The sequence below is a fragment of the Anticarsia gemmatalis genome, chromosome 3 (assembly GCF_050436995.1).
Source record: "Anticarsia gemmatalis isolate Benzon Research Colony breed Stoneville strain chromosome 3, ilAntGemm2 primary, whole genome shotgun sequence".
Classification (NCBI taxonomy): Eukaryota; Metazoa; Arthropoda; class Insecta; order Lepidoptera; family Erebidae; genus Anticarsia; species Anticarsia gemmatalis.
The window spans coordinates 7,445,904-7,462,328 of record NC_134747.1 but is presented as its reverse complement, the minus strand read 5'-3'; the positions used below and the strand labels follow the sequence as shown (position 1 = coordinate 7,462,328).

Here is a 16,425-nt window from a genome sequence, read left to right as displayed (position 1 = left end):
TAAAGTTGTCAATTAGCCGATATATGACTGTCGAGAATTGCCTTATACCTCTATTGTAAATAAATAAATTATGTCATATCATTTTAACACATACATTTTAAATCGACCACAAACAAGGCTCCATTGCAATCATGCCGGTTCCGCAATTAATGCCAATCACGTAAACCCAATATCCTAACACGTAATTGTATTTACGAGGCTTCTTTCAACATAACTGTATATTTCAATACATTTCTAACGAACATCGGCATTGTACGTGATAATACTATTATACTTGTAAACGCCTGCGTTTCATTGTTTGATAAAATTAGAAGGGATTGCCAAAGTTCGATGCGTGAACCGTGACGATTTATTAATTGTGTTACGCATGCTAGAGTTTTTTAATCAACGTGTCAGATTGTTGAAATTGAATTCAACAGAGTAATTGTATTCGGTTCAAACCCGTGAATACTAATCGATGTTTGTTGCAATATCGTGAAAGTATATTATTGTTTACTAAATATTATCCTAAAAATAAACTAAGTATATTGCTAAATTAAAATTGCTGAGCAACTAGAAATTTACATATAACTAGCATTATAATTACAAAACAAACCAAATAAAGAAGGTTTTAATTAAATATGTACTGGTGAAAATACGGTTCTATTTCAGAATCTTTATCTTTTTCACAGAATCTTTAATACCCTCATTGTGCCCATGTTTCTATTGTACTAAGTGAGCTTTGAAGTCCAAAATCTCCACGGGGTTGAAAGTTCAATGGCACCTCAAGGGAAAGAATACTAATGTATTGAACATGGAAACTTTCCACTATATGCCGTACAGTAGTAGTTCACAGTTGTGACCAGAGTTGCAGAGGGGCGAATACCAATCACTTGCGACCAAGTTACTTTGTCAACCACGACTTTGTTCACCGCACCTTTGTCAAAGGAAGAATTTTTCATTGTAGTTCGAATATCCAACGCTCCACACAATATTGAAGTTCCTAATAGCGTTCAGCTACATAGTTTATTCAAAATTAACTTCACTGCCCACAGAGCTAACGCTGTTTACTTAAGAATAAATTAACAAGGATTAAGCAATCATAACTTTTGATTGTGATCCCTAAATCAACCAATTATTAGTTGACTTTGCGATATTGATATTCCTTAGAAATTACAATAGCTCTGAATAAAAGATGAATCTTTCGCCAATAAATGTCACAGGGAGAACATTAGCGGTGATTTAAAGACTATCAACAGCAAAATAATAATATGTGTTAAAAGGGTAAGGTACCCATGAAATCTAATTATTTTCGATAATTAAAGATAACATTGATTGAAAATTTATATGCTCTCTAAACTTCCTACATCTATTTTATTTTGTTTTAAACAAAGACTGTTTAGTTGTAAATTTTTCAAATAAGTAGATTTTTGTAACAACAACGAAGATTGAAAAACTTTAACAAATATTATAACAAGCTTGCCACATGTTACACTTGCAAAATGTCAATATTAGGATCAAAGATTGTTTTGAATGTAAACATTGGCGAGGTTTTCACCGTATAATAAAGTCGACTGGTTTATGTAACGCTTTTGGGAAACTAATATAAAACATATCCCATCAATTCGCACCCACTACGTTGGCAGGGTGTGTTTAGGTCGGATTTCGGTTATAGGGCTATATCCTGATTAGCAATTTTCATGGGAAACTATGTAGCTATAGTTATTGGCTTTGTGTTTAGTATATAATACAGCTGGGATCAGTTTAGATACCTTACGTGAATATTAAAGGCATCTGAAAAACAGTTAAAGTGCTTCCGTCTTTATTTAATGATATTGTTAATAATATGTGTAATAATCCAAGTGCTACACTATTACAGAAAAAGCGTTGTCATAACATTACAAGCCTCGGGCTCGAGATAAAACCACATCACACGCGCGGAGCGTCGTAAACAGACTACTATGTCATTTTCTACAAGTGGCCTGACGAGTATTTAGACTGGTGAAATAGACCGCTCACAAAAAATGAATGTCGGTAATATTGTACGGGCTCGACGGAATTTGCTGAAACCGATGACGACAAACGTAATAATGTTACATCGTCTGTATTAAATTAGGACGTGGGATCTAAGCTCCAGATCCTATCTTTTCGGCAGAGATATAATAGATCTAAGCGGTAGCAGTAAGGGAAACATTATCTTATCACAGTGAGATAGATTAATCTTTTGCATCAAAAATTGTAGATCTACTGTCAGAGAATTAGATTTCCTCGTCTATCCAGTTGCCCTTTGTTCCTCGCATAGCGGCAAAGTTTGCATTCCTCACTTCCGGGGCCAAGCAAAAATTTCACTTTATTAAACCTTTTTCCACCAGAATTAACTGGAGCAAAACTATGCAAAATGGGCATATTGCTGTATCACATAATATTCCTCTTTACGCATTTTTTTGTATACTTTAGTAAGAAAGTTAAAAAAAAACGTTTATGAAACGGTTACTATACATCCGGCGATTGTACAAAAAGTGTTCAAATTTTGCAAGCGGTTGCGTGAGTTTGTTTATTTGATAAAATGGAATGAGAAATAATACAGATACCGAATGCGTGAGAACTTATTTCAATATTTATTTATTCGTATGGATTTATGAAATGGAAATTAAATCGATTGTTTTGCAGAAAAAGATTATGTGTTTAGATGTTTAACACGTGTCGATAAAAGGAAATAGCTTTTTATCTCCATAATTGAAATGAGTTTGCGATCTCAATAAACTGTAAATTATATTTTCGTTTAATAAAAGTTTTTTTTATGAATATAAAAATGTTAAACTCTTATTCAGCCTATCTCTACCAATATATTTATTAAATATTAAGGACAGTAGACAATGTCTACAACTGTTTTTAGATTTTCCAAAAGTTTTGATTTTCTTCAATATAAGTACTAGGCTTAATAAAAATGAATAAAATACGTTTGACTCGGGCATTGAAGCTAGACTATCATAGGTGTCATCTTTCATCGTATTGACTTGCCAAATGTACTTACGACCTGGGAGTGCCAGCATCGTAAATAAGGTTAAAGTCTTACTAGACTCTTTACTAAGTTACGTCACATAGAGCCATGATCCACGGCTGCTTTTAAAAGCTATTTTATGTCTTCTAAACTATCAAAACGTAGTCTATAAATTTTCTCTCATTTAGTTTACAGTCGCGTCGATTTTCAACTAGCAAAGGAATTTAGAAAAGAAAAGTTGAATTCCAGTAAATGATATATACGTAAAACAATTATTCTTAGAGTGAGTTTTCTCTATTTGTATTTATAAATATCATGCACGATGAAAAACCATATATTGTGTTTCGATTTCCACTTCCATTTCCGTAGCATGTTTCCTTAGACAAAAACAAATCGTATACTGTAACTGGGTTAATATAAGAGTAATGGATATGCAACGTTTTACCAATGAGATTACGTTGACGGCAGTCTTTTCAATCTGGTAGATCGATAGTTAAATAACTTTGTGCGATGCGTTAGGTCAAGGTTCTAGCGCCGGACACTTTTAATCTGAAATAACTTTATTTTACTTGAAGGGAAGGTACACAATTTTTTTTTTAAGATTTCTTTTCTCACTTTTGAGTGTATGTGTGTACTTGTGTTTTGAGTGTACCTTATATGTATTGTTTTGTTAAATTACATCATTTTCCCTCACAATAGGAGTTTCTGAGCTATGCTGCGGATAGAAGTACGGACGGACGATTGGTACTAGCAGAAATTAAACGATAGCGATGATAATATCAAGAGTTGATAAACAAAGATAAAAGTCACGACTCGTAGAAATATGAACATTTTTGTATCCCAATATGATTAATGTTTACTATTGAATTAGTTATTTTTCCTATCTTTTCTTTTTTATTAGATTGACCGATTAATTTTGTCATGAACTGAGCGGAGTTCATGGGCGGTAAGTCGATAAATAAGATATCGTGGTTGATAAACCAATATTTGGCAGACGAAAACATGATTTGAGATGAATCGACGTCAGAGATTTTTTAAATTATATTGAACGAGGGTTTAACTCTTTTACAACATAGTCTCTCAACAAATGCAAACTATACGCAGGTTTATGCACTAATATGTACCATAATCTAATATTAAACTCATTAAATTTAAAATGTTATAAATTTTGATCACATAGCAGCGTTCGTTGCTAAACACTATCTCATATCAATGAATAAACGCTTTGTAACCTACCTTTCCCTGTAAAATTCATTCCATATTTGTAAAGCGCACATCATATCACATGTAGAGCTATTATCATGCAGTCTCGAGACCAAAATTGAAGCTTCAACTTTCCCCGCTATCTCAGCATTTAAATTTACCCCGCGGGCTCACAAACTGTTCGACGTACGACGGAAATAAACTGCTAAGCTAAAGTCAAGGCTGTCATATTTATACGGTGAACTTGTTCGAAGCGTTTTAGGAAGCCAAGGGTCATCAATTACTACGAGAATCTGTTTGAGATGGACAGGCGAGTATCAATCAAAAAGTAAAGAAGCAATTACAGACACTTTTTTGACGATTCAATAAGGTTAGTGTGGAAATCCACTTTTTCCTAAAGCACTTAAGAGATTACAAATTGCTACGTTAGTAGTAAAAAGTTTACTTTCTCGTAAGCTCAATCCGTCATATTTATTTAATATTTTATTATCATATATTATATTCGACTTGTTCTAAAATTGTAATAAAAAATATTACATTGGAATGAAGCGTAATAACGTGACAGGTAACATCAAAGGCTATTCATTAAAATAAAAGTTAATATTTTATAGATATTCAATATGTAGATGTACTTATCCTGCTTGTTATAGTACCAAGAGCTTCTTACAAAACATTTTGTAATATAATACTCATTATACAGATCAAATTCCAATATCTGTGTTTTGCCGCAATTTTCTTTGTGAAGAATTTTCCTGTATAGAGTAGATATGAGTTGAATATTATGTCGGAGGTAAAGCGAGACTGTTCAACCGTAAAAACAACAACCACTTGGAGTACATACATGAATAATATGCTTATCTGTCTACTCTGTGTCTAATCGACAGTCTTCTTCTTCTTATCGTATGGTTAGTGGTCAACCTAGTGCCAAAGTTGTTCAAGCCGCCCGAAGGCATTTGACGTGGCTTAACGATTGTTATCTTAATTGACAACAATCGGGACCGACTTTTTACGTACTCTCCGAAGCACGGAAATGCCCAGTTCAAATACCACTATGCAGTCACCCAGCAACGGAATGACCGCGCCAAGAGTTACTTAACCCACAGATTGTTTACCGACCGGTGAGCACAACTGGCTAAGGGCGCCTCGATAGTAGAAAGATTAGACTAGAAATAATAATATAATAGTGATTCATAAAATGTATTGCAATTACAAACATTTTAGTGCATACGCTGCTAAATCGAATAACACAGGGTAACTCAATTTAACAACGTTAAACGTTGACTTAATTTTTAAAGAGTTACCGTGCCCGTAAGTTAAAATCATATCAAAATCAAATCATTTACTCATTTAGGTCAAATGCTGACACTTATGATAGTCAATTATACAGAGGCAATGATGTTTATAAACGTACCCTAGTGAAAAGTTCAAGATTCGATTTTTGACAAGCTTTGTGTACTATGTAGTAATTAAAGCATGTGGGGTGGGGTCCTTTTTATTCGTCTTGTTGAGCACAACTTATTATAACAATAATGCTTAGGTTAGCTTAGTGACTGACTACGACACTAAAACTCGACTGTATGATTTCATACAATTTTCATTTCCCTTTTAATATTTCCTTTATTTAAATTAGTTTACATACCAAATGTCTTAGATTTGAACGCCAAATAACTACATATGAAAAAGTATATTTTCAATAATGCCGTAGTCAGCGTAATGTGTTCACCACATGTTTTAAAATCAAAGGTTTGAATAAAATCTGTGTTTAATATACTACCAGACGGGAGAGACGTGTGACACTTCGGATGAGGAACATTTTCATAAATATTGACTATCTACTAAGCACCTAGAAACTATTCTGCTACAATACGTCAGAGTGAAATTATAAAAGATCGGTGACGGAATTTTATCAATTTATATAATGGCTTCATAATTGTTCCAATTCCACAGTGAAGAACAACAAGTGCTGTATTTAAATGTTACATTTTTATAACAATTAATTAAACTAAACTTTTTCAATACATATTTTTATAAGGAACGCTGCTTTGTGTGTTGTGTAAATAGGTAAATACATGCGACGAAAAATCAATGTTATATCAACTCCTCAAATTATAACGGCTTCAGTACTACATATTAATTTTATGAATCGATGTCCGATATCAGTAAAGCTATAAAACAAAATTTCACCATTTTAAGTTCGTATTCTATGTAAAAGTATATTATTTTCCGTTCCTACAAATATTAAGAAAATTGCGAAATTTTCGCAATTTTCTTCAAACTTGTGAGCAGAAACTGATGGTAGATAAAGCACTTTGTAACTTTGGCCTATCAATAAGAGAGGTAACTACTTTACTTTACCTAAATGTGTTTTCTCCACATACTATTTGGTGAAATCGTTTGCGATCTGTATCAATAGTGCAAATTATGGATAGATGTAAATGGACCTCACTCGGAAACTGAATCCATTTCGTCGATTGTGTAAATAGTGGCTCTAAAAGAGAGTAGGCGGGAAGTGGTCCATGCGCACAGTTTCTGCCTAAGAATATTTGATGGCTTCATAGAATTAGATAGTTTTTTTTGTGTTTTCGGCACGTTTCTTTTATTTATGAAGTTGGATTTTGGTCTTTTGGAATGTTTCCATTCTGCCTATTACGAATAGAAATTACCCTTAAACTTGGTCAAACGAAATAAGACCTAACGTATAATTTACTTATATCAAATATTTTCTGCCTAAATACGTAGATTCAATTGATAAGATATTGCTCTCTTCATAGAACGCTTAGACATTTATAATCTCGTAAATATTATTCTAATAAGAAAATACTTGTACTTTGATGTTTTCCACATACCTTTTTATATTACTTATAGCCGCGAAAAATAAACCCGAAATATACGATATTATCTTGGAAACAAGAATATTTTATAGCTATAAAACGTTGGAAGCCAAAACTGATTTATAAACAATGGCTTGCTCTCGTCATTACTACGAACAAGAAATGAATAATCTCCGTAAATATAAAGCACCCAGCATACAAATTCAGAATAATAACATTTTTATACACCGTAAATATATATATAGGTATAAGGAAATTTATAAAATATTTACAATTATTTAGCAATGTAAGAATTTTCTTATAAAAGAAGAAAATTAAATAATTGCCTACGATTCAGTTCGTTCATAAAAACTCATTAAATAAGAAACTATCTAAGAATAATTAATATTATTCGGTCTTTTTCTGTAATTATTTGTCTGGCTAGCTTTAATTTTTAATAAAATGGAATTTACTACTAGTCTTATTTTTTTTATATACAATTGCATAAGGTTTTCAAAATTGCTTTTTAATTAATTATGTTGACTATATTTTTTTGTATAAGTTAGAGTTAAAATAAAACGAGTCTTTAATATAAAGAAATCTTCGGGAGTTACTTTCCACTTCTTTCAGAAAAGTGTGAACGAGTCATGTGAGGGTATCATTAATATTCATAAAAAGTTGGACGTTTTTGCACACAAAGCTGCTCACGTATATTTTTTGGAGTAATTGTATCCCCAATGTGAGTATATTGTTTATGTAGAGGATGGATGTTGAGGAACTTTATATTAGCTTAAGGATTTAATTTTATGTTAGCTCCAGGATTTACTAAACGGGTTTAACTTTATAAAGGGTGTGAATTTATCTTGAAAACGATTTTAATTTATATTCGTATCAGACTCATCCATGTGTTTTTAATCCCTACTTACATACTTATATTATAAATGTGAAAGTAACTCTGTCTGTCTGTCTGTTACTCAATCACGCTTAAACTACTGAACCAATTTGCATGAAATTTGGTATGGAATCATAGGCTACTTTTTACGCAATAAAAAATGAGGCATTCCCATGAGAAAATTCAAGTGGCGGACGAAGTCGCGGGTAAAAGCTAGTCGTGTATAATCGTGATCTTTTACTTGCTAAATTCGTTCACTTTGTATGGCACATTTCATTTAACAAAACTTTTCCGGAAGATAAGGACTCCGTGCAAAACTAAATCGATCCGTGCGGAAGGACTGAAAATATAATTTTACGCTTTCTGGTTTAAAGAGCTTTTATATCTAAATGCACGTACTTCAAGTTTCCGAGTAATTTCTTCTAGTGAAGGAACTTTTCTGACGATATCAGGGGTTAAATTCCGTACCAACTGGGAGCTACCGTGTGAACCTAGTGGATCGTAATTGACGTGAATATGTTCGAAACATATTCTCGTGTGATTGGGGGTGATTTCTTATACTATGTCAGTCTCCATAATTTAAATGATACTTTTCTGGGAATAATACCTAGAAATAATTTTGACACCATTTTGACACACACTAACGACTACGAAACTAAAGTTTATATGGGTTAGTAAAATACAATTTAACTCGTATAAATTCAACTATTTCTCACAACCGAAAGCTGAACTTTGCGTAACCAATTCAACTTTTACGTTGCGTGTGGTTTGTACGAGCACCTACTGTTACATTTGCATCGTTTAATATTAACCTGACTTTGTAATAATATTCATAATGATATTTTTTTATCACGCATTAATTGCAAATACTCTTATAATAACCAGTTGCGCGTTTATTTTAGAGGGCTAATTTAGATTTCAACAAATAAGAAACACATTTTCAATTAAATTTATCAAAGTTATGTTTTTAAATGCGTTTTAAATGTTTAAGATTCAACTTTCGTCATTGACATTGACTGAGGCAATTTGAGAGGGACATGACACAATTTATTACGAGATAGCACATACATTTAATCCCGGGCTAACGTAGACGTTTCATGTAATGGCTTTGTTTTACAACCTAACCTAACAGCTTATTGTGTTCTCTGGAGCATGAAACACTACCTGTAAATACTGGTGACATGACTAGATTACGTCTTTACATAAGGTACAAACATAAGCTACAATGATTCACTCTGCTGCAACTATGTAAGTACATGTTACAAGTGCGCTTCAAGTTGAGCTGTAGGTGTACTTGTTTAAACAATTATAAGTAGATCTTAAAAATAAACCATTATCATTACTATCTATACTTTTAATATTTATTTGTTTGTTTGTTTGTTTGTTTGAACGCGCTAATCTCAGGAACTACTGGTCCGATTTGAAAAATTCTTTCAGTGTTAGATAGTCCATTTATCGAGGAAGGCTATAGGCTATATATCATCACGCTACGACCAATAGGAGCGGAGTAGCAACGAAAAATGTTACAAAAATGGGGAAAATTTGACCCATTCTCTCTTATGTGACGCAAGCGAAGTTGCGCGGGTCAGCTAGTTTAAAGATAAGATCTAAGACTAGGATTTGTCGTAAATTGGTTTACTATGGAACTATAAGATCCTGAACCCTAGGCAACAGCTACGAAAGTACTAGAACGTTATTTAGTGAACGACGACGTCTAGAGCCTAGTGTTTAACCATTGTACAATGTAAGTACTAAATTAAACTTTAGTTTGCGACTCATGCTAGTCTAAATTGTAAAGTTTTGATTCTCAGACATTCTGAGCTTCAAGTAACCTTTGGTTCATCGCAAAATGTTCAAGTAGTACTTGTATAGGTTCTAATAATAGACTCTAACAATTTTGAACTAGTGATAAACTAATTTAGTAACTATGACAATATTAAGTGTGTCTGACCTCAAATTAATAAACGATATGATTTTACTTTTGCTTTACATAGACCAGTTACACAAATAACCTAATTTTAACACAGTATATGAAGTTAGCCACTTTTAGTAGGAAAACGTACTCTTTACCATTATCTAAAGCATGATGAAACCTCATAAATCCGTAACGGTTAAGAATATATAAGCTTTATTCACCATTTTACATTCATATTAATCTAGTCGTAGCCCACACGGTCTATAAAATTCAGATGCGCGGATATCCTGTACGTATCAAAATATTTAACGATAACATTTAGAGCAAATGAAAACAAACTTTTACGCTAACAGAATACACATTGCTTTGTGCACGATACTGCAGTTTATCATGTCTACAGCTTGAATAGAAAACTCATAAAATTACCTAGCTACTCGCACTTAAATTGTTCAGCATGCTATTCAACAGATGCTTCTAGAATAGAAAATTTCATAAAATATCTCACGGTACACTGCGAATTTTTAAACTCATAAATGTACTTCTACTAAAATTATTTCGTCGTATTATCATGTACTTTACATATGAATTTATTTGACTGTTGTTGGGACAACTACAAGTTTAGTATATATTCTACTTTAGGTTTTGGTTAAGTTATAAAAAAAAAACATACGCGAAAATAATAGTAAGAGCATATGAGGTCTTATTTTCTACTGACAATAACTTTTTGTAGTTTCAATCCTTATTCATGAAAGCGCATTAGTTAGCACGCTTGTAGAGAATGCGCGTAGTAATCGTTTGTCATCAACATCAAGCACAAATTGCGTCCGTCGATTGTAGCCCAACTCAGTGGAGTTTGCAAAGCAAAAAGAATGACATAACGCTGTATGCGCCGCTTTAAAGCGCTTTGGACACGACGACTAACAAAGATGCTTTATTACGCTACTATATTGTTACCCAGAAATAAAGCCCGCATTGAATTTAGGTACTTTTTACATAACAAATCCTCTGCTAATTAGAAAAAGCCTGGCCCTTATTACCATCTCTCATTAAAATGAATAAAAATGTCAATCATAAAAATCTAATAACGCTTCTCTAAATTAGACTTTTCATTATCATCGTGAGTACTTTCAAATTATTAATAACTTCATTATATACCCTACCCACCTGTATCTCTGGTTATAATATTTCATAACTGTTGGCGTAATATTGTGACACTTTATATTAAATAAAATTCAAGGGAAATTAAAGTTAAAATACATTTTCACGCTTACACTAAAATAATTACAGCTACTTTCGACTTTGTGTTACGTAAGTAGGAAAAAACCGTAGACGAGTGGCACATTTAGATAAGCACTTTTTACACACGTCCCGACGTTCAAACACATGCACATAATTTTGACACTCACCGTCATGACGCATAAAGGGGTCACGTAGAGAAGGCCAAAGTTCACCATGTCGAACAGCTCCGAGTTATATTTCCTACGATGCGGGATGCAAATCGTTTCCATGTGGCCATCTCCGAGGTCGTTCGTTATTGTCTCCACCCAAATAAATTTAGGTGCACTGTACGCTGCACTCGTGATCCACACGCCGAGGATCACCAACTGTAACGAACATTATTGTGAGTGGGTTTTCTACGACAAAAACTCTGACCTCCCTACTAATGTAGCTTCATAAATCACAACCAGAAATATTCATAGGCTGCGTAATCGTCTGTTAAGCAAATGCCTGCGGGAATTAACCCATACCGGCCTCTTATTAACACAGAACACGGGTTCAGCTTGACTTTCTTAATGAACTTTTGCAACTACATCACCCTGACTGACAATACCGAGTTTTACAAAGTTTTTGAAATATTCATTTCGTCGTGGCGAGGAATGGTGTGAAATCGAAAATTGTAATTCCGTTACAGAGATTTTGTAAAAAGGTGTGCGACATTGAATTCTTTTTATTTTTGGACGACGACATTGGAGTACAAGTAATAAGCTAGGTAGAAGCTCTGTGTACCAAGTAACGACATTGCTCGAGCTGTGTGTCACAGAGAGAAATTGCTTTAGCAGTAGATCAGTTTCCTCCCTTGCTGAACTTTATTACTGATCTAACTATTCCCCAGAGATTAGGTACGTAAGAACTACGAAGTGAGATCAATATATCGCATTCAAGTAGACAATTTAATTCGACACAGTTTTTGTTGAACTAAATTATGGCTACGTATGTCATTGTATGCGTTGTTTAAATTTGTTATGTTATCTATGTGTACTTTATTATGATATATGGTGCCTTGTTGGTTAAGTGCCTAATAAAACTAAAATGTATATAAATTCGTAATACCCGTTTCAACTTTATTAACTTTGAATTCTTATTAAAAAAATTCAATAACGTTGCTGTAAAAAAAATTCAGTCACAGTTATAATAAAATTATAATTGAATGGCGTACAAACGGCGAACAGCGACACGAGGTGAACACAGACTTGAATAATGTAACACCAAGTCATATGAACTTTCGGAAAATACGGCTCAAATGGCGGAACTGAGAAAAACCGTGAAAATAAAATGGTTCCCTAGCGTCGCGTCCGCGATCCGTCGTCGGTAGCGCACACTGAATCTTACCCTAAGTCTCGTTGAAGTGAGGATCTGTTTGCAAGTGATGGGGTGTATAATAGCGAAGTATCTCTCTGTGCATATCACCACTAGAATGAATATAGACGCCGTGTAGCTCAGTGAATGTACGAATTGGTACATTTTACACAAGAAGTCACCAAACACCCAGCTGAAAAGAGGAAAACATGTTAACAAAAAGATGTTTAACTAGAATTCGTGGCGTGGTTTTTCGATTAACAGCTACGATGTAGAGAATGTTCTATGTCGGCTGGCAACAAGATAATTAACCATTTAGTAGTAAAACTTCGCATTTCTAATAGAACATGTGGTTCAATGACTGAACTCAGAGGTTACTCATCTCATGATCTAGTCTTCATCTCAATAAGCTTACACGTGGATTAACTTCTATGAACAAACAAATTAACACTAAGTTTATTACACTAGCGGAAACATTTCGATCTATCTACGTATGAATATTTAGTGATCTTAAAGATTACTTAGGATCTTGTGATTATGGATGAACACCCAACATTAATTTCATCAAAGGCGGCAGGTGTACACAGGGATACACGTTGACTAGGACCAACCAACCAATACATAGTAGTTAATATAACATTTCTTCCTTACAGTTGCAAGTCCGCCGATATCAATCATAGTGCGCCGGTCACCTCATTACGATTACCCGTCACGTTGTGTTCGAGAATATATAGCCGTTAATAACTTATGAACAAGACTGATTGTCCCAATTTCTCAACTGTTATAATCAGATTTTGCCAAGCGATCATAACAACTTGTTACTATACAATATATACAAAACATTTTATCGTATTAAAAGGTTTGAAAACAACAACAAGCGGCCATTTTAGTTTTAAAACTAGCGGTGTACTTTACTTTATATGAATTTACTCCTAAATTTTACTCAAGAAAACTCTGCAGAGTGTTGTTTAAGAAATAACACGAAAACTAATTAAACGATTAAGAAACATAATTCTTGGTACTACGTCATTTGTATCTCATTTATCTTAATCATTTGTTGAATATGTAATTAAAAACAGAAATCTTCGTAATAACATTATTTGAAAGTATTTTAATGTTTTTTTTGCTCGAGTTACTTTTGCTGTATATAAATGAAACTCAATGCAGTGGGTTGAAGAAACAGATACTAAAGAAGCTTAAAGTGAAAAGGAGAAAACTTTTTGTGAACGCTCACAAAACGAGTTACAAAGTTTGAATCAACAGAAATTTTATAAAGTCCACCGTGTTATACAAACGGAACGTAAACAAAACGTTCATTTGGGATTAATTAAACGAACGTGTATTCGACATTAGCCCTTGTTTGCTTACGATTTGGGGCATGTAAAGTTATAGATTGTAGACATAATTAGCGACTGTATACACATACACACACACTGACCGGAAATTTCCATAATGCGCTGTGTCCTAGTCTAGCTAGATCTAGATACTATGCTTATTTATTGGTGACATACACCTTGCTATATGCATCGTTCAAAGTCTATAGATATACCTGAAAAACAGAGATTATATTCTCCTGATATCCGCAAATAGGTGCAACGCCCTTCAACGGAAATATTTCGCTATATTATCGGACGTCGTAACTCATTCAACATCATCATCTACACACATACTTACACAAAGTAAACGCGCTTGTTTACCCGATGTTTCGATTCACTCACCTCGGTATTAGATAGATGGTCAAATTCTGGAAGACACAAAACACGCCGACGCATAAATCTGCCACGGCGAGGTTCGCCAAAAAGAAGTTGGTTATGGATCGTAGCCGTCTTGATAAAGTGACCACGAGGATAACAAGCAAGTTGCCTAAAACAAATAAAACATATTACTCGTGATACATTTTCCTGTTCATGCGAGAAAATAGTTTCTTCAATGGTTAAACAAGATTCAAACTAGTAATCAGGGTACCAATTTACCCTAGACTAAAAATAAATATAAGAAAGCTGTTACGATTATAGCAACAAAATATATTTCTGATCGGCAAATCGCGTGTCAAACGTGGCTCATAATGAGTATGTAGAGTTTAGCGTTACTTTATTCTTTAGTAAAGATTACTTTTGATTATTTCGATAAATATAATATTGTAAGGCATTTTATAAAGTAAAGAATTTCAGTGAATGCTATCATATTAATAGATTTTATGAACACGATAAATATAACAGCCTGTTACGTTTTCATAGGGACTTCACAGCGGCACGCTGTGGCTAATGTGTGAACAACAAAGCATTAGTCGGTTGTTTAGAGCTATGTCAGGACATAATAGCCTTTCAGTTGCATGTGACAGTCCAACGTTTAGATTTGCAATGGATTTGAATCGATCGTTAGCGAAACAATTAAAATAAATTCACATTACATGTAGCTGCAAGCTCATTAACATTTTTGTGTTCACACGTTTAAATATTTAATAGGTGAATACGTAATGTTCACCATTTTGTACCACCAACAATGAAGTACGGCCACAAATATACTTACCTATTGTTGTGACTTAAATTATATTATATAGATTTTAGATGAGATTGTAGATGCTTCAAAGAGGAATATCGTCGGCATCTTATAATGAAGTTCATTAAGAGAATATTACGTTCAGTATTATATCGTAAATTCATTAATTTCATTTCCTCTGAATTATTGACTATAGGCTGTCAATTTGTGAGCCGTTTATTTCTTCAAAATAAAGATTTCATCGACAAACAAGTATTTTGTAGGAACCGTAGTGACAAGTATGATGATTAATAAAATATTATGTGCTTTATGTATTTATTAACTACTATTATAGTTATAAACTACAAACTTACGCCTTTGAAACTGATTCGCAGTTTACGAGGATTCGATCAAGATAATCCTAATGCAACAGAATGTTTCTAAGTTAGTATAACTTTCGGCATGGCACATGAAACAGATTAGAAGTAGTTAAGTTCAATATATATCTACGGTTACATATATACAGTTTAGTAATTTAAACCGTCAGTTTAGGGTCGCAATTTTTCTCCACATAATAAATTGAAATAGGCAGAAACTTTTACCCATCCGAAAGTCCGCTCGGGGCAAAGCCATCAATACAAAATGGCATGTTTCAAGCATTTGTTGCGAGAATCGTACAAATCCGACAATATTTGACTCTAAACAAAAAATATGTAAGACATTCCATGCGACTCTCGTTTTAGTAAATTTATTGCCGAACAGTCAAGGACAATGGACCTTTGCTGTTTAAAAATACCTATTGAAAGTACGAGTTCCAAATAATCATTAATTCTCTTAATGGTATTTGTAACAAGTTCTCAACGTGATATATTTAGAATAGTAAATCGGTTTTTGTTTGGAAACTTATCGAAACATATAATGGATGTCTGGTCTAATGCACACCTGGACCAAACCCACGCATATTTGTAGCTGGAATTACATACCAATTTACTTACGAATTTATTTATAACTAAAACCAATATATTTCTTCTTTCTTATCTTTGAGCTTTAAATAAATATTGGCAATTTTAACATGGAGGTTGTGTAAAAATAGTAATCGGACTTAATTTTAAAACGGCTTTTTTAATTTCAGGCAAACAAATCTGTCTGTTTTGTGACAGATTTGGATAGAAATAATGGGGACCTTTGCCCAGCAGTGGGACACATAAACCGTCAACTAAAAAAAGTCTACAAATATTGATCTGTAACATAACCGTAACAATTCTGAACTAGTACAAAAGTACCTGATATTTTAATATATCAAACAGCAATGAGCAAGCTCGTACCAGACAGGTTACTTGCAACTACTAAACGTCACGGTTGGGTTAAATTGAACAAAGATTTACGTCCGAGAAGATCTGACATCGAGCTACAAGCACGGTAACCTAATTCAAAGCTCGAATACTTGTGGATTAATTCAAATACTTACTAAATGGAAGCATTTGTAATAACAAGGAGTTCATAACTGCATTAAATGTTCACTGAGCTGACAGTTAATTCAAGTTAGAATATCATCAACCTAGAGTTAACT

At 33.5% G+C, this 16,425-nt stretch overlaps 1 protein-coding gene across 2 annotated transcripts in view; it reads right to left on the bottom strand.

Annotated features, from left to right (window-relative positions):
* TrissinR (Trissin receptor) overlaps positions 1 to 16,425 on the bottom strand; it is a 92,670-nt gene that overhangs the window by 22,914 nt on the left and 53,331 nt on the right. For both annotated transcript variants that reach the window (XM_076136178.1, XM_076136179.1), the window contains exons 3-5: positions 14,096 to 14,240; positions 12,411 to 12,570; positions 11,207 to 11,404 (exon numbers count right to left, since the gene is read on the bottom strand). In XM_076136178.1, the coding sequence (XP_075992293.1) occupies positions 11,207 to 11,404; positions 12,411 to 12,570; positions 14,096 to 14,240 (503 nt within the window). The remainder of the gene's footprint in view (positions 1 to 11,206; positions 11,405 to 12,410; positions 12,571 to 14,095; positions 14,241 to 16,425) is intronic.